Raw genomic sequence first — 27,676 nt, 5'->3', positions numbered from 1 at the left:
GTAGACAGACACCTTCCCTCTGTATCCTCACATGACTGAATGAATTATCACCTTGTGTCTCTTCTTATAATGGCACTAACCCCATTCAAGAGAGTGAAATCATCTCCCAAAAGCCCCACCTCCAAATACGATCACACTGGGGATTAGAGTTCAACATGTGAATTTTGGTGGAACATGAACTTTCAGTCCATAGCACACAACATCACAATAGAATTCATGAGGACGCTCTCGATGTCAAGTTCCTATAAATTATTAAAGAATGTGATTGACATTCTTTAAAAAGTTATTAAAGAAATTTGATTGGCCTGCTTCCATTTAAGACTTTCAAGAATATTATGTAAAGGAATTTGTACTATAGGGCAGATAGTTTACATAGTTAAGAGATTGTATTTATATATAAATATGTATTCCAGCATAGAAATTATTGGCTAGGTCTGTAATCAAGTATTCCACAGAAGTGACTTTATAAGTGCTGAAACAGGATGATAGACACAAGACTGAAGAGGATGAGGAGAAAATGTGTATGGTTGTGAGAATATATTGCTTTGATTCTTTGACTTCTCATGATATATAAAAACAAAGTGGGAAGTTGACTTCAATAATTTCATAAAAGTATTTCAAATCAAATTCTGAGCATGGATAAAATTTTCAAATTTTGGTATAAACAAATAAACTATGAAAGAAAATAATAGACAAGGAAAAATATTTTCAACATATATGATTGACAAAAAATGATATCTCTAGTATCCAAGTGCTTTTTTATTTAAAAATAGATAACTCAATAGGAAAATGGACAATGATGGAAATTCATAGAAGAGGAATTTAAAATGTCCAACAAGCATATTAAATGGCACTGGGCCTTGGAAGTGGTCAAAAAATACAAAATGATGCAAAATGAGATATTACTGCTTATCTATTAGCTTACACTGTTGGTAGAAATGTGCATTGTCTTAGGTTTCTGACAAGCAATTTGTGATATTTATTAAAATTTACAACATGCACGACCCAAGCAATATTACACTTGGGAATCAACTCCATAAAAGTAAAAGTATCTTTGTGTAAGAATATAGACACAAGGCTACTTACTGCAGCCTTATTTGTAGAAGAAAAAAGAATTTTAAACTGATTGGCAAAATAAGGAATGATAACTCCCTATTTTGAATGGTAAGCAAATCTTTTAAAAACCAGGGAGTTGGATGTCGGGGGGCATACCTGTAATTCCAGCATTTTAGAAGGCTGCGGCAGGGAGATCCCTTGAGCTCAGGAATTAAAGACCAGCATGGGCAACATGGCAAAGCCCTGTCTGTTGGGAACAGGCCCCCAAAATATGGTCATAAACTGGCCCAAAAACTGGACATAAACAAAATCTCTGCAGCACTGTGACATGTTCATGATGGCCATGATGCCCATGCTGGAAGGCCGTGGGTTTACCGGAATGAGGGAAAGGAACACCTGGCTCACCCACGGCAGAAAACCGCTTAAAGGCTTTCTTAAACCACAAACAATAGCATGAGCAATCTGTGCCTTAAGGACATGCTCCTGCTGCAGATAACTAGCCAAACCCATCCCTTTACTTCGGCCCATCCCTTTGTTTCCCATAAGGAATACTTTTAGTTAATCTATAATCTATAGAAACAATGCTTATCACTGGCTTGCTATTAATAAATATGTGAGTAAATCTCTGTTTGAGGCTGCCAGCTGTGGAGGCTGTGAGACCCCTGATTTCTCACTCCACACCTCTATATTTCTGTGTCTGTGTCTTTAATTCCTCTAATGCTCAGGCCCGCTCGCTTAGGGTCTCCCTGACCAAGCTGGTCTCGGCACCCGTCTCTACAGAAAAACACAAAAATTACCCAGGCATAGTAGGATGCAACTGTAGTCCCAGCTATTTGGGAGGCTGAGGTGGGACGATCACTGGAGCCCGGAAGGCAGAGGCAGAGCAATGATCGTGCCACTGCACTCCAGCTTGGGCAACAGAGCAAGTCCTCATCTCAAAAAAAATTATATCTTAAAATCCGGAGGGATTAATATAATGCATCACTAAGTATAAAAAGCAAGGTACACAGTAATGTGTATTATATGATCCAATTTTTGTGAAAGACAAAACAAATTAAAATTTGTAAATATTATATATAGGTTTGTATGAGAATGGAGAAAGATATAGAAATGTACAGAACAAAGATCTACCAAGCAAATGGAAAACAAAAAAAGGCAGGGGTTGCAATCCTAGTCTCTGATAAAACAGACTTTAAACCAACAAAGATCAAAAGAGACAAAGAAGGCCATTACATAATGGTAAAGGGATCAATTCAACAAGAACAGCTAACTATCCTAAATATATATGCACCCAATACAAGAGCACCCAGATTCATAAAGCAAGTCCTGAGTGACCTACAAAGAGGCTTAGACTCCCACACAATAATAATGGGAGACTTTAACACCCCACTGTCAACATTAGACAGATCAACGAGACAGAAAGTTAACAAGGATACCCAGGAATTGAACTCAGCTCTGCACCAAGTGGACCTAATAGACATCTACAGAACTCTCCACCCCAAATCAACAGAATATACATTTTTTTCAGCACCACACCACACCTATTCCAAAATTGACCACATAGTTGGAAGTAAAGCTCTCCTCAGCAAATGTAAAAGATCAGAAATTATAACAAACTGTCTCTCAAACCACAGTGCAATCAAACTAGAACTCAGGATTAAGAAACTCACTCAAAACCGCTCAACTACATGGAAACTGAACAACCTGCTCCTGAATGACTACTGGGTACATAATGAAATGAAGGCAGAAATAAAGATGTTCTTTGAAAGCAACGAGAACCAAGACACAACATACCAGAATCTCTGGGACACTTTCAAAGCAGTGTGTAGAGGGAAATTTATAGCACTAAATGCCCACAAGAGAAAGCAGGAAAGATCCAAAACTGACACCCTAACATCACAATTAAAAGAACTAGAAAAGCAAGAGCAAACACATTCAAAAGCTAGCAGAAGGCAAGAAATAACTAAAATCAGAGCAGAACTGAAGGAAATAGAGACGAAAAAACCCTTCAAAAAATGAATGAATCCAGGAGCTGGTATTTTGAAAGGATCAACAAAATTGATAGACCGCTAGCAAGACTAATAAAGAAGAAAAGAGAGAAGAATCAAGTAGACGCAATAAAAAATGATAAAGGGGATACCACTACCGATCCCACAGAAATACAAACTACCATCAGAGAATACTACAAACACCTCTGTGCAAATAAACTAGAAAATCTAGAAGAAATGGATAAATTCCTTGACACATACACCCTCACAAGACTAAACCAGGAAGAAGTTGAATCTCTGAATAGACCAATAACAGGCTCTGAAATTGTGGCAATAATCAATAGCTTCCAAACCAAAAGAGTTCAGGACCAGATGGATTCACAGCCGAATTCTACCAGAGGTACAAGGAGGAACTGGTACCATTCCTTCTGAAGCTATTCCAATCAACAGAAAAAGAGGGAATCCTCCTTAACTCATTTTATGAGGCCAGCATCATCCTGATACCAAAGTCGGGCAGAGACACAACCAAAAAAGAGAATTGTAGACCAATGTCCTTGATGAACATTGATACAAAAATCCTCAATAAAATACTGGCAAACCGAATCCAGCAGCACATCAAAAAGCTTATCCACCATGATCAAGTGGGCTTCATCCCTGGGATGCAAGGCTGGTTCAATATACACAAATCAATAAATGTAATCCAGCATATAAACAGAACCAAAGACAAAAACACATGATTATCTCAATAGATGCAGAAAAGGCCTTTGAAAAATTCAACAACCCTTCATGCGAAAAACTCTCAATAAATTAGGTATTGATGGGACATATCTCAAAATAATAAGAGCTATCTATGACAAACCCACAGCCAATATCATACTGAATGGGCAAAAACTGGAAGCATTCCCTTTGAAAACTAGCACAAGACAGGGATGCCCTCTCTCACCACTCCTATTCAACATAGTGTTGGAAGTTCTGGCCAGGGCAATCAGGCAGGAGAAGGAAATAAACGGTATTCAATTAGGAAAAGAGGAAGTCAAATTGTCCCTGTTTGCAGATGACATGATTATATATCTAGAAAACCCCATTGTCTCAGCTCAAAATCTCCTTAAGCTGATAGGCAACTTCAGCAAAGTCTCAGGATACAAAATCAATGTGCAAAAATCACAAGCATTCTTATACACCAATAACAGACAAACAGAGAGCCAAATCATGAGTGAACTCCCATTCACAATTGCTTCAAAGAGAATAAAATACCTAGGAATCCAACTTACAAGAATCGTGAAGGACCTCTTCAAGGAGAACTACAAACCACTGCTCAAGGAAATAAAAGAGGATACAAACAAATGGAAGAACATTCCATGCTCATGGGTAGGAAGAATCAATATCATGAAAATGGCCTTACTGCCCAAGGTAATTTATAGATTCAATGCCATCCCCATCAAGCTACCAATGACTTTCTTCACAGAATTGGAAAAAACTACTTTAAAGTTCATATGGAACCAAAAAAGAGCCAGCATCACCAAGTCAATCCTAAGCCAAAAGAACAAAGCTGGAGGTATCACACTACCTGACTTCAAACTATACTACAAGGCTACAGTAACCAAAACAGCATGGTACTGGTACCAAAAGAGAGATATAGATCAATGGAACAGAACAGAGCCCTCAGAAATAACGCCGCACATCTACAACTATCTGATCTTTGACAAACCTGATAAAAACAAGCAATGGGGAAATGATTCCCTATTTAATAAATGGTGCTGGGAAAACTGGCTAGCCACATGTAGAAAGCTAAAACTGGATCCCTTCCTTACACCTTGTACAAAAATTAATTCAAGATGGATTAAAGACTTAAATGTTAGACCTAAAACCATAAAAACCCTAGAAGAAAACCTAGGCATTACCATTCAGGATATAGGCATGGGCAAAGTCCTCATGTCTAAAACACCAAAATCAATGACAACAAAAGCCAAAATTGACAAATGGGATCTAATTAAACTAAAGAGCTTCTGCACAGCAAAAGAAACTACCATCAGAGTGAACAGGCAACCTACAAAATGGGAGAAAATTTTCACAACCTACTCATCTGACAAAGGGCTAATATCCAGAATCTATAAAGAACTCAAATTTACAAGAAAAAAACAAACAACCCCATCAAAAAGTGGGCAAAGGACATGAACAGACACTTCTCTTCTCAAAAGAAGACATTTATGCAGCCAAAAAACACATGAAAAAATGCTCACCATCACTGGCCATCAGAGAAATGCAAATCAAAACCACAATGAGATACCATCTCACACCAGTTAGAATGGCAATCATTAAAAAGTCAGGAAACAACAGGTGCTGGAGAGGATGTGGAGAAATAGGAACACTTTGACACTGTTGGTGGGACTGTAAACTAGTTCAACCATTGTGGAAGTCAGTGTGGCGATTCCTCAGGGATCTAGAACTAGAAATACCATTTGACCCAGCCATCCCATTACTGGGTATATACCCAAAGGACTATAAATCATGCTGCTATAAAGACACATGCACACGTATGTTTATTGCGGCACTATTCACAATAGCAAAGACCTGGAACCAACCCAAATGTCGAAGAATGATAGACTGGATTAAGAAAATGTGGCACATATACACCATGGAATACTATGCAGCCATCAAAAATGATGAGTTCGTGTCCTTTGTAGGGACATGGATGAAATTGGAAATCATCATTCTCAGTAAACTATCGCAAGAACAAAAAACCAAACACCGCATATTCTCACTCATAAGTGGGAATTGAACAATGAGAACACAAGGACAGAAGAAGGGGAACATCACACTCTGGGGACTGTTGTGGGGTGGGGGAAGGGGAGAGGGATAGCTTTAGGAGATATACCTAATGCTAAATGATGAGTTAATGGGTGCACCACACCAGCATGGCACATGTATACATATGTAACTAACCTGCACATTGTGCACATGTACCCTAAAACTTAAGGTTTAATAATAATAAAATAAAATAAATTAAAAAAATAAAAAAGAAATGTACAGAATAGGCTGTTCATCTCAGAAACCAGGATCTTAAAAGAGTTGAAGAACTAAAGTTAACTTTTTAACCATAACTGTTTGGTTTTACTAGTTAGGATGAGATTTATAATTTTATTACTTTTTTAACTTATAAAGAAACTACAAAGAAAGACTCCAGCTGCCAACATGTACGTGCAATTGTAAAATAAAGGTATGTAATTGTGATTTTTATTATTTAAAAAAAGTCTGATCAAATAATTGTCAAAATAATATAAACTGTCTCGGCCACCTCTAAAACCTTAAGAAGATGTTATTCATTATGGAATAATAGAGTCATAGAAATGTTTTCTTACTGGATCATTCAGGAATCTAAGATTATCAACGGCAGTCATTTAAGTCTGGATAGAAGAAAATTGTCACAGGCCTAAATAGAAAATTTCAGAACTATTAAAGATGAGATTATTATAAGGTCTAATAGATTTTTGGCTATCGTCTTGCAAGATTAATGCAAACAAGCTTTTGGAGTTACCTGGGTAGTCCTGGGTTTTGCCTTTTTTCTCCCAAGTGGCTTATATTTGAATTTTCAATTGCCCTTTTGGGCCCCAGAGTGCTGGCAGCTGGGCATGTGTCTTCTACATGGAAACTTCCAAAATCATCCTTTGAAAAATCTGACCAGCCCAAGAGAAAATACCTACTCTTACTGACATTATATTCCCCAGCAATTAATCCCACCAGATAGTTCTGCAGCAAATCTCACATGACACAGATGCCACCCCTGTATTCAGAGCTTCCCAATAGCTCATTAGTGCCCCATCTTGCAACAGAAGACAACCAAGATCATCAGAAATGTGGAGTGATTCTAGCTTTGTAATAGGAAAGATAGAAACAAAGCAAAGAAAAAAGTTGGAAGAAATAATCCATGAAATAAAAAAATTCAAAATTTTTTTAAAAGCTGTTATTAATATTTGTAAAAAGATATTACATACATGAAAAAAGAATATGTTGCCATAAAAAACTCTTGAGAATTAAAACTCATCACAGCACAGTAGAAATCCAGTAGAAACAAAAGATCTCAATAAATTCACTCCTTGGTGTACCTTTTCCTCCAGAAGATTACTAATGAAGTGCCCCCAAACTGATAAATTAATTCAAAGAAAGATGTGGTATCTGAGAAGCCGATGCTCTCACCCTGAGAAGAGGGAAGGGATTCCCCAGGATGAGAGAGAGGAGGCTCTAGGATGGCAGGTGTGGCCAGATGCAAAGCACCTCCTCCCCACATGGGAGTAAGTCAAAGACTCCAGGGAGATACACAGCTGGGAATAAAATTTCCAGGGACTATGTCATCATCTCATATCTCAAGCAATTTAAATGGAAATAAAATTGACATGTCCTGGGAAAATATGCTAAAAAAACTCAAAAGTGGCTTTAAGGCTGATGAAGACATACAAAATACATATTTTGTATGTATTATACCATTTTGTATAAAATGGTAATAACAGTAGAATCTGCCTAATAGTGTTATTGTGAGGTTTACATGATCTGTTAATTGTAAAGCATTTAGAACAGTAAGTGGCACATACTGAGAGTGACAAGGATATTAGCTATTTTATTGATATTTAGGTTATTAAACTCGAGTTAGGCTTCCTGGGATCCTGGCTCCACCACTAGCTGTGTTACATTGGGAAATTTATACAATCTCTCTAAACCTCAGTGTCTTCATCTGTAAAATGTGCATGGCAATGGTATCTACCTGATAAGTTAATGCTAAACATTGCTATAAGTGAGGCAATGTGTGCACAGAAATTAGCAAAGTCAGCACTCCATGAATGTTAGATATTGATACTAATCAGTTGTATTTTTTACAAAAAAATATATTTTTAATTTTGAAAAGGAAAAAATTCTCCACCATTAAAGAACTCTTTAGCTTTTAGATATTTTTATATTGTGACAACCATACCATTGGTATTACTTTGTATTGTTTTAATAAACATTTAGTATTCCCACATCATCTCAGTAAATATACTTTTAAGCATCTGCCAAACACATCATCAGAATAACTTAAAATACATCAATAACTCATTTAAAATACATCAGTAAATCATTCGTGGAGCATTCAGATAGTTTGCAGTCTGGCTCTCACAGAGAAAGCTGGATGGAACATCTTTGCTTTTGGATTAGGCTTCTTAGATTATTTCCCAACTCCCTTCACAGGAGGAATGTAAACAAACATTTTGTTCTCTCACACATGCTCTTCATGTCAGAATTCCAAGCTCCACAGCCACAGCCAGTCCAGCAAGGATTTCAGTTCCCTCAACATCTTTGGCTTCAGTACCAAAATCAAAATGAAATGCTAATTGAGTAAGAATTCATGGTTTTGAATGTGGGTATTTTCAAAAATTCCTCTAGGAACTTAAAATTTATTCTATTTATTGTAATATTTTATAGATTATTTATGTAACTATTCCATTCTCAAGTTCTATTTATTGCTACTAAAGTCCCTCTCCCACTCTTCATTTTGCATCTCATCCCCAAAAATGCTTTAAAGTCTGTTATTTATGCACATACTTGAAAGGTTACAATTTTTTTCTAGCAATCTTTACAATAATATTAATATTACAATTTTACCAAATGATTTAACCCCAAAAATGAAGAATTTGAACTGAAGATACTTTCTGCCAGTTACAATATTATTTCTTAGATCCAGGTAAATTATTGGCCCATGGGGAAAAGGAGACAGTTGGATCTCTTACAGAGATGCTAGTCTGTCCTTCTCGAGGCTTTGGAGTCACATCTCTGCACTACTCATCATTACCTGTATAATTATATTAGAGATGCCAGTCCTCGCCTTCCACTAACCTTCCAAGAGAGCTTGTGGTAATTTGTTACATCAGCAATAGAAAATTAACATACCCCTCTTGCAAACATGGCCAACTACAGGCTGTGGGTAGACACATCTCCGTCTCTGACCACAACCTGGAAAAGTTCTCCAATTTTAAGAAGCCATAAGATTAGATTAGGTTCACCTGGATAATCCAAGCTAGTCTTCCCATCTCAAGACCTTTAACAGAATCACATCTACAAAATCCGTTTTTTTCCATGTAAAGCAACATATTCCTAGATTCCAGGGATTAGGAATGGACCTCTTTGCGGGCCATTATTCTGCCTGGCACACAAGGGATCGCTGACCCAAACTGAACCAAGCATATCATCTCTCTGGATAAGCTGAATTTATAATATAGTACTTGGTGGAAATGTAATATAGAATTGGGCTGGCTTACAGAGACACACACAGAGAGAGAAGCAGAGGAAAGTGATGCCCTGTGACCCCTAGAGATTGATAGGGTTACCTTTGGACATTCCAGATGTTGCTCCAGGCCTGCCATGGCCCTCTGATACTAGAACACTGACACTCAATCATGTGACAACTGCTCTTCCCCTCCATTTAAACTTTTAGAAGGTGGGGCAAAGAGTAAGCACAGAGTAGTTGCCAGATGGTATTAAGAAAGATCTCTTGACTCTACGAAGTTTGTCCCAAAGTTCTTTTGGCAGTTCATGGAGCCATGTGTTCACAAAGTGATGCAAGCTCATAAGTGGATATCACATTTCCAAATTCATTAGGGCCTTGAAAACAAGGTGGTAGTGGCTATAATTCCCTGAAATGCTATGTCTACAGGTGTGAGAGAGGATTAAACAGAAAAATGTATAAAAGAGGGTACTAGGGGAGAAAAATGTTTTCAAGATTCTTTGTCCATATGCTGACTGCATCTATACCTCTCAATTGCAACTCATCTTTCTTAATAAATCTTAATAAAATATCTTTCTTTCAAGGCTTCCTCATTCTCAAATTAGATGTCATTCATTTAATTTAGTCAACAAATATCTGAGCACTCACCCTGTGCCACTCATTGAGTTAAGAGCTGAGAATGCACAATGAAAAGACGGAGTAGAGTCTTCCTCTTTTGATTCCACGTTGAACTTTCTCCTGGCACTGACCACTTCCTGCTTCACAGGAGGGTTCTCTGTCTTCTCTACCTGACCACAGCCAATCCCACTGCTAATCTGTAATCCCTTAAAGAGGAGACACCGGATCTTCTGGATTATGAGACTGCTCATAGAACAGTGCCTGTCCTAACATAAATGAGCATAAGAATTCAACAATGACTCATTAAACATCTATCGTACACATGAAACTAGGTACAGTTGAAGATTTAAATGAAATTTAAGAACATCTCTGACCAGAAATTTCCAGTAGAATTTAGGAGACTGATCTCTACACTAAATATAAAGTGCAACAAAAGGGAATAGGCCCTAAAACCACAGGAGGGATGCTAGTATGACAGGGATGGAGAGAAGTGAAGCACGACGGTGAGATGGAGTTAACATATCTCCACAAGGGCGACCTTGTCCTAGGTCTCAAAGTTTGGGTAGGATTTGAATGGGGCAGAGGGACAGAAAAGAAGAGAAAAAGCATGATGAGCAAGAGCTTGAATGAGGAATGGATTCCTCTTTGGAGGACCACAGAGATACATGCTTCTAAAGAGCATAGGCCCTGTATTGGAGAATGGGGAGGAATAGTTGGATGAGAAGGCTAAAGCCAGGTTATCTGGGGCTATCTTCTTTCCCTCATACCTTTTTAGAAGCAACCAAATGCTTCTAGTTCATACCAAACTAGAAGCAACTGAAATCATAGGACCTCCTTTGCTTTTCTATTTGGTGAATGTTTCTCAGTCTTGGTGTGAGTCTCAGTGCCTACATAATTAAAGCTTACTGAAATGTTCCCTTGGCAATTTTAGAGAAATATGTCCTCTATGCTAACATGTTCATATTAACAGACTGTATCTAATTAAATAGTTGCGTTTATAGTTTTATGATGCCTCCAAGTGTGGATAAAAGAAAAATCAAACTCCTATGCTTGGAAAGCTGTGAGGATACTAGTTATATTGATCAAAGGGTAATGGAAATGATCCAGTGAGGATTTTGCTCCATTTCTCACAATTATTTAAAATCTACCACAAATGCCTGTTCCTCTACAATGCCTCCCCTGAGTCCTTCATTCTGAATAGCAACTCTGTCTCTGTTCCCAAAGCATTAACTGACCCCTGTGATAGGGCACTTCCCAGCCAGGCTGATATGTAGACTTGGTTGCCTGTGTGTCTTTTCCCTATAAACTGTGAGCTTCCTTTTATGAATAATAATTGTAGCTAACATTTCGGAGGGTGTTCCTATCTGCAAAACTCCATGATGAGTGCTTTACAAGGATTATTTCATTTATTCACAAACAGTCCTTTAAAATGATGCCATTATTCATCTTTATCTCACAGATAAGGAAACTAAGGCAAAAAAAATTCAGTGAAATAATAAGTCCAAGTACACAGAACAAGTAAGGAACTGGGTTGGCCTGGTCCCAAAAGCCATGCCATCACCGCTGCCCCATACTGCCTCTTGGCACAGGCAGAGGCCATGTCTTATTCATCACTGCTACTCCACTGGACCAAGCTTAGTGCCTGACACAGGGAGGTGTTCAGTCCATACTTACTAGTTTTGAGTGGAGCAGAATTGCCAGGCACAGTGATCCCCTTTGCTGTGACTAATTGGGTGTCTGATCCTCTGCTGTAAAGACAACGAGGGTGCTCTCTCTATCCTACTTCGTTTTTCCTGTTTCCTTACTCCTCTTCCTTCCTCGCCACCCCATGTGCATTCAAAGTTGCAGCTTAGTGCAGACAAAGGGAATACAAGGCAGAACGACCTACGTGGGATTGAAAGAAGAGAAACAAGCAATTCCAGAGCCTGGGGGGGAGAGTGAGGAAAAGAGAAAGTGATTACAATTTATCATTTTAACTTAATATTTAACCTAATGAAAACAACATCTTATCTAGAATTTGGAAGTCAATATTTTGATTGCTGGTTCAGTACCCTTTTATCTGTTTTGACAGTCTGAGAATAATCCAGTGGGTGTGGCTTAAAGACATAGATCACGTGTGGAATTGGAATTGGATGTTACGCAAGCAAACAAAATAAATATCTGTGCAATATATCTGCTTTATGCACTCAAGCAGAGAAGAAATCCACAAAGACTCACAGTCTCCTGGTCTGCAGAGAAGACAGAAACAACATGAGCACAGCAGGAAAAGTAAGCAAAAAATATATTACTGTTGGTAATATATTCTCATCAATATAACAAAGAAAGGAATACAGTATTCGATGAATAATTTAAAATTCATATCTAAATTAGAAATGATACACTGAAATATGATATGCAATATACACCTCAATAAGTAATGTATACTGAACGGCAGTGGAAATAAGCTATTCTTAAATACCTTTAACAGAAATGTATAGAACCTGTATCTATTAAGTCTTTATTTCCTACATTAAATAAATGTACAGTAAAATGATAGTTTATTCCAAGCTAATCGTGACTGATTTGTAAATCTAAAGTTAGAAGAGTCTTTAATGGCAAGTTATCTTTATAATAAGAAACCATAATTAAAATGTGTTATTATTTTTATTCAAATTTTTTATGAACACAGAAAGTTGTGTGACAGAAGTCTGATGAGAGGAATTTGACTTAGAAGACTGAAATATCCTTTAACCTTACTATAAAATATCTTACAGAATACTCATTGATCTCACAGCATTAGAATCATCAAGGTTAAGCAAGAAATCAACATGCAAATTCTGATTAAAAGGGGTCCATTATGATACAATTCAGGGAATTTCCACAAAAATCCTATGGAACAGTATCTTCCCCTTTTAAAAGTTAATATGGTTTTACAGAAAATTAATGATACAATTTCAATAATAATACAATTTGAATCACTTAGCACTAGGAATACAGATATTTGGTTTTTTCTTCTATAAATTTGTACTTATTTGCTCAATGTGTTTACAGGTGGATGTGGTCATTCAATATAATCAATTGATATTTTTTAATTGTTTAATTACATAAACCTGTGCAACTATTTCCAGTCTTTTTTTGTGTTAGGAGTGTACCACACAGTAAAATATCTCACTATGATAATTCAATTTAAAGGTTCTGAGGCTTCTCTCTACATTGTGTGACAAACAGGCTCATATCAATAAGGCTGGTTGGAAATCACCAATAGCCCATTGTTACTGTTCTTATTCCATCTCATTTTACTTCCATGTATTACTAATTAATATTTACACTCCTAATAGAAAATTATTTAAAAAAAGAAAATTCAAATTTACCAAACTCAACTTAAAAGAATAATGAGTTCATAGAGCAAAAGTATAAACTAACTATATTAATGAAAATAATAACTGATGAAATAGGCAATCCTCCCCTCTTGGGTGCAACATCAATAACTTAGCTTTTTGACAGCATTTCATCTGTGTTTACCCGTCCTGCATTTTATTTTCCTCAAATGCTAAATGGTGACAATACTAACATCTATTTCACAAAGTAGTTTTGAGAATTAAATGAATACTGTAAAGCACTTAGAATCATATCTGGTACATGATTAAATATTAGCCACTATTAAATATTAATATTTAAATAAATATTAGCCACTATTATTATTATTACTATTTAATGTTTTGATAACTTTTTAACATCACAGAATACTGAAAACGTGAGGCTAGATTAATCATTATTCTCTGTACAGCCAGCTTTGAGACTTTGGGAAAATTATTCAATCACTGAGTCAATTGATCCTCAATTGTTTCACCTGTAAAATAAGCCAATAATTCAATGGTACTGTCCTGGTAGCAGCCTTGTCAGGTTTAAAAACAATGCACATTGTTTATAGCAGCACAATTTGCAATTGCAAAAATATGGAATCAACCTAAATGCCCATCAACTAACAACTGGATAAAGAAAATGTGGTACATATACACCGTGGAATACTACTCAGCCATAAAACAGATGAAATAATGGCCTTTGCAGCAACTTGGATGGAGCTAGAGGCCGTTATTCTAAGTGAAGTAACTCAGGAATGGAACACCGAATATCCAATGTTCTCACTTAAAAGTGGTAGCTAAACTATGAGGACACAAAGGATAAGAATGATATAATGGACTTTGGGGACCGAGGGAAAAGGGCAGTAGGAGGAATAAGACATAAAAGACGACATATTGGGTTCAGTCTACACTGCTTGTGTGAGGGGTGCACCAAAATCTCAGAAATCACCACTAAAGAACTTATCCGTGTAATCAAAAACCACCTGCACCCCAAAAACTACTGAAATTAAAAATCAATCAATGAATACATTTTAAGATAAAAATAATGCATGTAATTTACCCAGCACAGGCCACAATGTGCCTGTCACATCATAAGCACCTAATAATAAGAATCTTCCTACTGTTAGTACCTTGTGTCTAAGTATTCTGATATTTATTTTGGCATTGACCATGTTGAACATCCTACAAAGTTGAAAAATCTGACAAATAAATAATGAAAATGAATTGGCAGAAAAATAAATCTCAATTGAACTTTTAAATTATATTTGCAATTATGTTGATTCTTTCTAGAAAGGGCTCTGCAAATTATACATGCTTTACCACAATGAAGATGGGTTTTACAGTACACTGCCAAGCACTAGAAATATATGCTGAACTTTATTTTTAAGAACATCTATGGATAAGCTCTGCTAAACAGAAATCCAAACACACTGTTTCTCCAGTTTTAAAATATACATGCGTGGGTCTGAGTGTATACACACACACACACGTGCACACACACACACACCACCAACTCTAATCTCTATAATATTTGGCTCAAATCTAAGCTGGAAGGAGTCTCTACACATAAATCAGATTACAAAACAGGCTGCCAAAGCTAAGTTTCAAATGAGTAGGAAACAAGTAGCACACAGAAGTGGTGGAGAGAGAAAATTAAAAGAGCACAATAAGCAAATAGGGAGAGAAAGAAATGTCATCGTACGCAGGAAGGTAAATGTATAACTGTTCTTATAGAGTCAGATCCTCTTGGCCTAAGCAGAAAATTGAGCAATAAAGCAGTATATTTTATGTAGATAGACACTGACTCTGTCAGCAAAATAAAGGTGACTTCTAACTTCATGTATCAGCCAATAGTTGTGGGTAAACGAGCATTTTCAGGACGGCATTAGGAAATATCAGGAATAAACACCTTCAGAGAAAAGCAACAACAACATAAGAATGGCCTAAATAAATATATTCCATTTTTCTCAATGTCTTATTATACTTTGTTTATCTTTCCTTATGTTATTGCTTTTTAAAAGATACTTTTATTCTCTTTATAAACCAGAGTACTTCATTTCCATGGAGCACTTGTTAGGTACCAGACATGGGACACAATATTACATGTACAAAGATGAAAAGACACAATTTTATGACTTCAAGAGTGGGAAAACACTGTCACCATCTCTCTGTTTGATTTTCTAGGTAATCAAATGCAAAGCAGCTGTGCTATGGGAGGTAAAGAAACCCTTTTCCATTGAGGATGTGGAGGTTGCACCTCCTAAGGCTTATGAAGTTCGCATTAAGGTGAAGTATTTTTCCATTTGTATTTCATTTTACATTTAAAAAACTCAGAGAACATTAAAAATGGAAACATCCAATAATCCACTAAGAGGCATATCTTATATGATCACCCAGAAAATAAAATTACATTTGTTGTCAAGGAAAGGTATAAATGTAATTTTTAAATTTTTAAAAGGTGATCAAAGAGTACATACAGTATAATTCCAGTAAAATACAAAAGAATTTATGTTTGTACAGAAAAAAATTCCAAAAGATATATATCAAGACTTCAAAATCAATTAACGTTAGATATTTTCCATGTGTTACTTTGCTATTTCTACTTCTATTTTTTAAAGCATGCATTCTTATGTAAGACTTAAATATTTCAGAATCAATTATTTCACAGATTATTCTAAATTGTTTAATTCAAGAAGGGAAGGTAGAGAAGGGTTTTAGACTGAATAACCTTGGGGATAAACTGAATCTTTCATATTTAGGAATAGTAGGGATTATTAGCAAAACTCTTGAATACATTTTAGAAACACAATTTCAGGAATTTGGGTATGTTAAATTCATCTAGTTACACTCTTTTCTGAATCTGAACAGCTTCTCTTTATTCTGTAGATGGTGGCTGTAGGAATCTGTCGCACAGATGACCACGTGGTTAGTGGCAACCTGGTGACCCCCCTTCCTGCGATTTTAGGCCATGAGGCAGCGGGCATCGTGGAGAGTGTTGGAGAAGGGGTGACTACAGTCAAACCAGGTACAGGATTCACACTCAGGGAACACGTGTGGTTCACCATCCAGGATTTCCCAGCCTGGATGAGGAAACCAAGGCAATGAGAGACGAAAGGGCTTGCACAAGGTCACCGCGCAGCCAGGACTTCAGGAGTTTCCTCTTTCCCTCTCTGTGTGCCTGACTCAAGCATATATGCATTCAGGCACTCATGCGTTGTACCCTTCGACCATTATGTACTGAGTATCTACTAGACGCCAGGCACCAGGTTAGAGCCTGGAGATATGTGAGGATCAAAAGAGACACAGTGCCTACCAGTGTGGCATTCATAATCCAGTAACTTCCGTGTTAGTGTTGCTGAATACTGTCTTCTGTCAGGGCCCAGATAGAAGTAGAAATGGGAGGAGGGAAAGAAAGTAAATATGGAAACTGTTCTGTGCTGAGTTCACAAAATGGAGGCTACGTGGCTACGGATGACTAAACATGACCTTTTCTTTTTTTTTTTTTTTTTTTTTTTCTTTTATTATTATTATTATTATTATACTTTAGGTTTTATGGTACATGTGCGCAATGTGCAGGTAAGTTACATATGTATACATGTGCCATGGTTTCTTAGGTGATCTATGCAGCTCCCTCACCAATTTCCTCTTCCAACATGGTCTCTCTTCCTGAGCATGGAATTAATGAAACAGGCTAGGTGAAAGGAAATGAAAGAAACATAGAAGGAACCATCCCGCCATCAACAATGTCTGCCTTATTACCTTCAGCCATGCTTAAATGCATCTGGTTACAGATTAGTAATTATTTTATTTTCAATATTTATTTTACCCTAAACTTATGTATTAATGTAAATACTTTTAGAAGTAAAGGTTTAATAACTAGGACATTGCCATACCATCATTTTCACATAAACTTTACCTATAAAATATTAATGCACCAACCATTTTTCTTGATCATGTGGAATGTATAGCATAGGTGATTAAAAATAAAAATTATGTTTAATTCTAAAAAGTCGCTTTAGCCTGTAGATTCACCCTGCCCCCTTACCAAATACCAATTTAAACTGTGAACAGAAAGTAATAAACTATCCAAAGTATGTTTTAGCTCTATTTGCTTTAGTTAGAAATAAATTAACAACAAAATGACAGCCTTACTTTTTTTTACCCCTACTCCCTCCACCATAACAGGAAAAGTAGATAATTCACAAATTATCAGCTAAAAATATTTGTAAGTCAATTCTTATCCTAAAAGAAAGTGCCTAACTTGTAGTGAAGTGCTGAAGTTTTCAGAGAAATTTCTGGAATTCTTCTTTGTCCCATTTTTGTTAGTTTTTCTCAAAAAAAAACCCTAGGATTTTTTAAAGCATTCATTTCATAAAAAAAGATAAGCACAGTCACTTTGAAAAGCCAAGAATTGGTTAAAAATTCTCATATTTATTGTAAATCAATCTTTTACAAAATACCACATCTTCCTAATATCTACAGGCACTACAATAGATCACTTTCAACTAAAATTTATATTTATATTTTATAGTAAGAATATTGAAGATTTAATTAGTTAAAGTTTAAATAAAATGATGTTTGCAAAGCCTCCAGGAGAAATCAGTACACTGCGTAAAAGTTAACTATTAGTACAGAGGAAGTAATTTTTTTAATCTGTGTGGTCTCTCACATTTGCGTTTTCTCATTAGGAATCCTCAGTCATTATAAACCCAAACTGAAAACAATGCTGTGGCAGGCACTGAAAAATGACATAGTTATTATTGAACTGTATTCCTTAAAGACTTTTAAAGAAACATGCTTCTAATCAATACATCTGAGCTTTAAGTTTTTGCTGTATTAATTCCTGCATAGAAATTTAAGAAGTTGTTTTATTCCTCTCCAGGTGATAAAGTCATCCCGCTCTTTACTCCTCAGTGTGGAAAATGCAGAGTTTGTAAAAACCCAGGGAGCAACTACTGCTTGAAAAATGAGTAGGTTTCTGACGCTCTCTTTGCACAGACTTTGAGTTTGCACATTACTTATGCTCCTGTCTCATGCCTTTGTGTGTCTGTGTATTGCACTGCCCAGTCTAGGCAATCCTCGGGGGACCCTGCAGGATGGCACCAGGAGGTTCACCTGCAGGGGGAAGCCCATTCACCACTTCCTTGGCACCAGCACCTTCTCCCAGTACACGGTGGTGGATGAGAATGCAGTGGCCAAAATTGATGCAGCCTCGCCCCTGGAGAAGGTCTGCCTTATTGGCTGTGGATTCTCGACTGGTTATGGGTCTGCAGTTAACGTTGCCAAGGTGAGAATGACAATGCATGATAAAACTGCTTACATGCAGACTGTCAGAACCCAAAAGGGAAGCAATTTCTTGCAAGAATCAGAAATTATTTTTGTAGATTTGAAGTGTCGATTATGAGTAGAAAAATGACCCAGAAAGAATTGAGTACACATGCTAGAAATTTCACCAATTTATTGCAGATAAAAAGTTGTTATGAATAAAGATGTCATTTATAATAATTTTTCTTCTGAATTTGCTGTTTATGGGATCATGAAATTTGAGGCCTAAGAATTCATTTAGTAATTCATTCAACAATTAGAGAGCACCTATAAATGCCTCAGGCACCATAGGTTCTGCTAGGCTCTGACAGCAAAAGTAAATGAAATGAAGCGTTTGCCCTTGAGGAGCAGCTAGTCTGTGGATCCTCTACTCCCAGAATTAGGATCAACAGTAGAGTCCAAAACTTTACCTGATGCACCTCCAAACCAAGGCTCACCCACTCTGTGGATTCTTAGACGGAAAGTAATAAAGATTCAGTGATGCATAATTCACTCATTATGGGATTTCACTGCTAAAACTAACTCCCCTGGCATGACACACATATATACTTCAGAAGTGGTAAATTTCAAGCAGAAATTCTTTAAAGGCTCCTCATCTGAGTAGGCTGAAAATCTAGTAGTATGCTTTATTTTATGAAACCGAGGTTCAGAGATATAAAGATATTTGCCCAAAGCCTCAGTGCTGAGACTAAAATATATTTTTAATATGACAGCTGAGACTAAAATATCTTTTTCAAATCTCCTGCTGAATCTTAGCTCGCAATACATAATTATTAGTGTTTTTAAATCACAGTCACAAGTCTTGTGTTTTTCTAAGTAAGGTGGAAAATGGTGTTGTCCCCCATAGTATGAATAATACTTGGTGAATGAATGAGTGAATAGACACCCTTAAGGGAATATAAGGATGAGATTACTTGGGACAGGAAAGCATGTTACCCACAATGAAGACTGACTATGGGAGACTAGGTTTAATAAATAGCCCCTAGCCAACCAAAAAGAAAAAATTCAGAAGGCATCTTTTCCAAATTTCTGTGACTTTAGCACTTAGCCCCTTGTTCAGTTGCCTCATACATGTTTGCAGATGGTCAAAGTGATCCTACCCAAGAACAGAAGATGAGGATACTCATAACGATAGATTGTATTTATTATTGAAATATAGACAAACGTTTCATTGCTGTGTTGTTCGCTAGTGTATTTTTAAAGCAGGGATATACTGGTCACAACTACTGAACATAAATGAACCAATGAGTTAATTACTGAGGGTTTAAGTGGAATATTTTTCATTCTCCTGGAGTAGCCTTTTCCACTTATTTTATTTTCCAAATATTGCCTTTGTGTATATATGAGTTACTGAAGCTGGCTATCAGAGGATTTCAGCAATCGAGAGTCCCTTCAAGATTGTAATCACTGCCATCTGGATCTCAAAGATCATCCAGTCCCCTGGTTCCCAGCCTGACCTTCCCATTGGACTCACCTGGGGACTGAGTCCACCTGCAGAGATTCCTCATTTAATTGACATGGGCTGTGACCTGGACAGTGGAATATTTTGTAAAGCTCCCCAGATGAATCTAATATGCATCAGTTTGAGAACCACTCAACTAGTTCATCCCCTTGAATTTAAAAATAAAGCAACTGAAGCCAAAAGAGGTTTTGATAAAAGATTGGACAAAAGAGTCTGAGTAGCTCTTGATAAACCCCTAGGCATGGCACTTTATACAGCTTAGGCACTTTCTAACAATCATCACTTAATCTATTTTTGCATTTTCTGAAAACACAGGTCACCCCAGGCTCTATCTGTGCTGTGTTTGGCCTGGGAGGGGTCGGCCTATCTGCTGTTATGGGCTGTAAAGCAGCTGGAGCAGCCAGGATCATTGCGGTGGACATCAACAAGGACAAATTTGCAAAGGCTAAAGAGTTGGGTGCCACTGAATGCATCAATCCTCAAGACTACAAGAAACCCATCCAAGAAGTGCTAAAGGAAATGACTGATGGAGGTGTGGATTTTTCGTTTGAAGTCATCGGTCGGCTTGACACCATGGTATGTTCCATGACATGCCCTGAGATTTCTGCCTCTGCAACCTGGAATATGCATTTAGGCAGCAAAATATATGTTTTCTGTATAAAGGATTTTTTAATGATGAATGGAAATTTCCCATCATCTGTTTGTTACCTGGCTTGTTTAATTTTTGTTATGAGAAATCTTTTCTTCCATCAACTACCCAAACCTGTCTCAAGTCGTATTTCCTCTAGAGGAAAAGAAAAGGGTTTGTTTTTTCTTAACTGAGCAATTAGAGATTTACTTCATTAATTTTTAGTTAAAAAATATAAGTTCAAGTAAACATAAATAATACAAATTATGTTCCCAAATTGGAATGTTTTATTTTTCTCCCACATTCTTAACAAAAATGGTTTAACAATTTTGCATATGTTCTTAATAAATTTCAAATTTTTAACATGTTAGTATTTGGCCAAAGGAAATGAGCAATTTTAGGCCAACTGCTGTTTTATTAACAAAAATATGCCCTAAGGAAATTGACTGCTTTAAGACATCACTGTATTTTATCACAGAAACTGGACAGTGCTTGGCACATAGCTAGTACCCAATATTAGTTGGACTGAATACTTTGAAAAGTCAACAGTCTCTACTAAAAATACAAAAATTAGCCAGGTATGGTGGTGTAGCGCATACCTGTAATCCCAGCTACTCCAGAGGCTAAGGCAAGAGAATCACTTGAACCCAGGAGGCGGAGGTTGCAATGAGCCAAGATCGCGCCATTGCACTCCCGCCTGGGTGACATAGTGAAACTCTGTCTAAAAAAAAAAAAAAAAAAAAAAAAAAAAAAGAAAGAAAAAAGAAAAGTCAACAGACTTTACCAACCCCCAGAATTTAAAAGCTACGTATCTCATAGCATTGCTTATAGATTACATGAGACAACGCATGTGATATACTTAGCACAGTGCCGCCTGTCATATGGGAAGCTCCCAATAAATGTCAGCTGTCTTTTTTTTTTGAGACAGGTTCTAACTCCATCACCAAGGCTGAAGTGAAGTGGCATAATTACAACTTGCTGCAGCCTCAACCTCCTGGGCTCAGGCGATTCTCCTACCTCAGCCTCCAAAAATGCTGAGAGTATAGGCACAAGCCACCACACTCAGCCTCAGTTGGCATTATTGATATGAAATACTATTTCCAATTTTGCAGTACTTACATCATCTTTGGCTTATTACATGGTATTTCTTCCAAACAGTTAAAAATATCAATTGCAATGGCAAACACATCTCTAGCTATATTTCACCTACCCAGAATACAGGAGAATAGGAATCCACTTAAGAGGGAGAACGTCAAGTAGACAAGAGACAAATTTCAGTGATGTAATTGTTTATCTTGTTCACCATCAAAATATCTGGTTGAAAGTACTGGGTTCAAAATACCTATGTAATAAATCAATGAAAAATGAAGAAACCAACTCACAGATTGCCTAAGAATTATGTGATGATGAAATTTTACACTTTATATATGTTTGTAATGATGTCTGCTGCTTTATTCCTTTATTAGGAAGAATTAAGTGCACCCCAATTTATTCATCCATTCTTTCATTAAAAAACCATTTTCTGGGCATTTCCTGAATCCACAGCAGTATGCCATGCAAAAAAGGGGAATGAAGGAGCAAAAGACATGATGTCTTCCCTCTACACACTCACAATCCAGTTAAGCCTATTACATGATATTGTGCATTATGAGTAGGAACTATGCGACTCCACGTTAAGGATGCTAAATATTCACTTTATTCCAGATGGCTTCCCTGTTATGTTGTCATGAGGCATGTGGCACAAGCGTCATCGTAGGGGTACCTCCTGCTTCCCAGAACCTCTCAATAAACCCTATGCTGCTACTGACTGGACGCACCTGGAAGGGGGCTGTTTATGGTGGTATGTAGTTGGGCTCAAGTGCCAAATTCTCATTAATCTCAATATAGCTCCCCTTTTACAATTGACAAGGCAAGGTTTTGAAAACAAATCAAAAATAAATTTAAATTCCTTTTCTATCTACAGTCTCCAAATCAACTAGATATGGAACTAATGCAGACATAAGGTCTCAATATAGACTTTTCTGTTGTCACCATAACCCAGGACCTTTCATCTCCATCTGTTTTTGTACTTGTGACTGCGTAAGGCATGGAAATTTTTAGTAGAACATGGAAACCTACAATAATATTTCATATCTACACCCAAATTTAGACAACTGATAAATTTGCTCCTCTACTTTGGGCATAAACTTCTGTACTATTATTTCTATGGAAGAGACAAAATAACTAACAACCTTCATTTATCTGTGATTTTTTTTAAGTCAAGACACTGTAAAAGCATATTGAAGTACTCTATCTCTTCTTATCCTCAGTTATAGCAGTCTGGAATGCAGCACCATTTATTTGGAAAATCTTCTCTTCAATTCTCCTACTTACCCTAGTTGAATCCAACAATGATACTGTCTTCTTTTCAGGCTTTAAGAGTAAAGAAGGTATCCCAAAACTTGTGGCTGATTTTATGGCTAAGAAGTTTTCACTGGATGCGTTAATAACCCATGTTTTACCTTTTGAAAAAATAAATGAAGGATTTGACCTGCTTCACTCTGGGAAAAGGTAGATTTTAAGTTAGTTTTCTGTTTTGCTTTTTTTTCTACCATAGGGGATTGTCTAGCAGAGAATGAAAAATGTGGAAGGATGAGAAAATATAGAGTCCCTTGGTTTTCATTACCAGTTCAGTCTTTGCATGGAGCGTATGTAGGATCATACTGTGAGAAGCTGAAAACAGTTGCTTTGCATTTCCTATTCTGCTGGAGTCAGATTATGTTGATTACTGCAAATCTGAATGATCAGAGCCACTCAGCCTTCCTGAAAAGTGAACACTCACATTTGCCCAAAAAAAAAAAACCCACAAAAAAACAAAAGTCTATTTAAACAACCATAATTATAACATGGTGTCTTTGAAGCCTCTTCCTTCTACCTATATAAAGCTGACACTAGGTGTCTGCATATTTAAATAATTTTCAGGACATCCTCAACATTTTCATTACAGGAGTAGGTGGAACTACATTGGGATTGTTTTCTAGGTAGATATTACTAGTTTTTCTCTTTTTCTTTTTCTTTTGTAGTTTAAGAAAAAATTTTTTACCACTGAAAGTTATCATAAAAGAGAAGAGTAGTAAACACTATTTTAAATGTTTGTCTTACATTTTCTCTGAAGCTTAGAAAAATAAGCCAATTCTATTTCCTACCTCTAACATTTAATACTTACAACCAGCTATTAAAATGAATTTTGTCACCTGCATTTACATGAGGCACAACTGGAAACAGGCAGTTACATCTAACCTTTGCCTTCTAGCTCCAGAGTCTTAGATTCTTCTGCTATCCCACACTTATTTTCATGAGGTTTTCAACTGTAAATAGTGTTTCTATGGCACTCACAAAATCATTATACTAGATACTTTAACTGACAACATTCTTGAGGAAGGAAAGAAACTAGCACCCACAAAGCACCAGCTGTTCTATTAAGTGTCTTACCTGCATTATCTCCTGTGATTCCCAAACAATGCTCAGTGTCAGTCTCAATCTCACTATCTTAGAGAACAGAAACTGAGACTCGGAGAAGACATGACTTTGCCAAAATCATCAAGTGGTAGGAAGGGGAGCCAGAATTCAAAAGTAGATCTTGTTTTTAGCAAATCTATTCACTTTCTATTAAACCACACTGCCCCTCAAGAGTGCATGTACATATGGAAAACAGTAGTCATCAAAGGTTAGTTATCATTGTCATTATTATTACCATTGACATCATCATTGGGATCATCATCATCACAGGATTGAAAAGATGATGGCAAATATAGAGAGGAACAAAACCAGAGGACGGTGTTGAGCAACATAAGAAGTCATGAAGCATGCCTAAATTCATTTTATGAGAATGTCATATAGTAATATGCATATGTAAATATAATTAATCCTATCAATAAGCAAAGATTAAAAATTGTAATATTCAATATTGGTAAGAATAAGGCGAGTTGGGCACTTTCGTGTACTTTCAGTAGTAATTGATACATACTTTTGGAAAAGCAATTTGGTAATATATATCAGAAACCTTTAAAAAAATAACTGAATCCTTTGCCCCAGCAATTCCATTTCTAGAAATCTATTCTACAGAAATAATCAACTATTCAAACATACATATATGTTTACTTGTTAGAACTTTAGAAACATTCTGAAGTTCAACATAAGGAAAATAATTTCATAAATTCAAGTCATCTATTAGAAATAAATGAAACCATCAAAAAGAAATGACTTCATTGGGAAATTCTCATGATGTAATTTTAGGCTCATTTAATGAAGAATATAAATTGTATATGTTGTATATGCAATGTCTCAAATTTTCATCAAAAACAGTAAAACATGCACAGATTTCTAGAAAAAAGTTCATAGAAATTCAAGAAAACATTGAGAATGATTATTTCTAGGTTATGGGATTATGGATTACTTTTATTTTCTTCTTCCTGCTGTCTTGTATTCTCTGAATTATGTGCATATATTTTTCTCATATATGCATATGCATATACATATATATGTTAAAAATTATTAGAGTCACAAAGACCATCATTTTCTAAAAATATTTATTTATGAGAAGTTGGTTTATAGAAAGGGCATTAGTTCTAGTGGAAATGTTCCATTTGTAATCTTCACAAGAATGAACTATGTTAGAATTAATACAAATCAACTTTATTCTCTACTTCTACGAATCCTTAAACATCTGTATCAAAGGTCTTTTAAACTTCCAGCATGGTCTTAACTTTGTTAAATTATCAATTCTTTCAGGCAAGTTATCCATCATCTTATAATTTTTGCAAATTTGTATTTGGGTTTGAATCCCAACACTCCATACTAGATGTGCTACCGGAGCAAGTTACAAATCTTTCTAAGTCTCAGTTTTTATAATCTCTAAAATGGACATAATATGGAAACCTATCTCCTAGTGTTGATGTTTAGGTTGAAGTTTAAGAAAATGCACAAAGAATGTGACAAATAGTAAGAACTTACTGCAAGTTATTATCCATTGTTGTTTTATATTCCTTATTATACCAGGAACGTGGGCACGCAAAAATGATTTTTTGAAGATGCTAATGTAGAATTAATGTAGAATTGGAATGGCAGGCATACTCAGGATGTTGTGAGTGAGATTAAGATTGGGGAAAAAAAACAAAGAAAAGAAAACCAAAAAAGATGAACTTCCTTTTACTTAAACCAAATGTATGGGGATGGAAATAGGGTAGCTGGGATCACAGACAGATTTTCACTAAGACACCTCAGATACTCCATGGACTCTCACAACAAGCATGTGGGTTGTCTAAATGTTAACACAATGTCTCTTCTTTCCTATTGCAGTATCCGTACCGTCCTGACGTTTTGAGGCAATAGAGATGCCTTCCCTTGTAGCAGTCTTCAGCCTCCTCTACCCTACATGATCTGGAGCAACAGCTGGGAAATATCATTAATTCTGCTCTTCAGAGATGTTATCAATAAATTACACATGGAGGCTTTCCAAAGAAATGGAAATTGATGGGAAATTATTTTTCAGGAAAATTTAAAATTCAAGTGAGAAGTAAATAAAGTGTTGAACATCAGCTGGAGAATTGAAGCCAACAAACGTTCCTTCTCAACCATTCTACTGTGTCACCTTTGCCATTGAGGAAAAATATTCCTGTGACTTCTTGCATTTTTGGTATCTTCATAATCTTTAGTCATTGAATCCCAGTGGAGGGGACCCTTTTACTTGCCCTGAACATACACATGCTGGGCCATTGTGCTTGAAGTCTTCTAACTCTGTCTCAGTTTTCACTGTCGACATTTTCCTTTTTCTAATAAAATGTACCAAATCCCTAGGGTAAAAGCTAGGGTAAGGTAAAGGATAGACTCACATTTACAAGTAGTGAAGGTCCAAGAGTTCCAAATACAAGAAATTTCTTAGGAACTCAAATAAAATGTCCCACATTTTACTACAGTAAAGGGCAGTGTTTTTATGACTTTTATACTATTTCTTTATGGTCGATATACAATTGATTTTTTAAAATAATAGCAGATTTCTTGCTTCATATGACAAAGCCTCAATTACTAATTGTAAAAACTGAACTATTCCCAGAATCATGTTCAAAAAATCTGTAATTTTTGCTGATGAAAGTGCTTCATTGACTAAACAGTATTAGTTTGTGGCTATAAATGATTATTTAGATGATGACTGAAAATGTGTATAAAGTAATTAAAAGTAATATGGTGGCTTTAAGTGTAGAGATGGGGTGGCAAATGCTGTGAATGCAGAATGTAAAATTGGTAACTAAGAAATGGCACAAACACCTTAAGCAATATATTTTCCTAGTAGATATATATACACATACATATATACACATATACAAATGTATATTTTTGCAAAATTGTTTTCAATCTAGAACTTTTCTATTAACTACCATGTCTTAAAATCAAGTCCACAATCCTAGTATTAGTTTAATATTTTGAATATGTAAAGATCTGTGTTAATGCTTTGTTAATGCTTTTCCCACTCTCATTTGTTAATGCTTTCCCACTCTCAGGGGAAGGATTTGCATTTTGAGCTTTATCTCTAAATGTGACATGCAAAGGTTATTCCTGGTAAAGGAGGTAGCTGTCTCCAAAAATGCTATTGTTGCAATATCTACATTCTATTTCATATTATGAAAGACCTTAGACATAAAGTAAAATAGTTTATCATTTACTGTGTGATCTTCAGTAAGTCTCTCAGGCTCTCTGAGCTTGTTCATCCTTTGTTTTGAAAAAATTACTCAACCAACCCATTACAGCTTAACCAAGATTAAATGGAATGATGTTAATGAAAGAACTTCACCAATTAAGAAGGGCCATGTAAATGTGGGTAACCTGATTGTTTTGTCAAAAATGCTAAAGCGGGGTGGGGGGTGGCGCGGTGGCTTATCCCTGTAATCCCAGCACTTTGGGAGGTCAAGATGGGTGGATGGCCTGAGGTCAGGAGTTCGAGACCAGCCTGGTCAACATGGTGAAGCCCCATCT

The 27,676-nt window shown here is 36.3% G+C and overlaps 1 protein-coding gene across 1 annotated transcript; it reads left to right on the top strand.

The window, feature by feature from the left end:
* Window positions 1-12,098: 12,098 nt before the first annotated feature.
* LOC100452306 (all-trans-retinol dehydrogenase [NAD(+)] ADH1B) lies at window positions 12,099-27,540 on the top strand. Its single transcript, XM_024246483.3, has 9 exons — window positions 12,099-12,180; window positions 15,438-15,539; window positions 16,140-16,278; window positions 18,136-18,223; window positions 18,321-18,540; window positions 20,356-20,616; window positions 22,373-22,508; window positions 23,080-23,218; window positions 26,006-27,540. The coding sequence occupies exons 1-9, from the start codon at window positions 12,163-12,165 to the stop codon at window positions 26,028-26,030; spliced, it is 1,128 nt and encodes a 375-aa protein (XP_024102251.1). The 5' UTR covers window positions 12,099-12,162; the 3' UTR covers window positions 26,031-27,540.
* The last annotated feature ends 136 nt before the right edge of the window (window positions 27,541-27,676 follow it).

This window comes from Pongo abelii, chromosome 3 (assembly GCF_028885655.2).
Source record: "Pongo abelii isolate AG06213 chromosome 3, NHGRI_mPonAbe1-v2.0_pri, whole genome shotgun sequence".
Lineage (NCBI taxonomy): Eukaryota > Metazoa > Chordata > Mammalia > Primates > Hominidae > Pongo > Pongo abelii.
The sequence above is the reverse complement of the archived record's forward strand: the minus strand, read 5'-3'. Positions and strand labels throughout refer to the sequence as shown.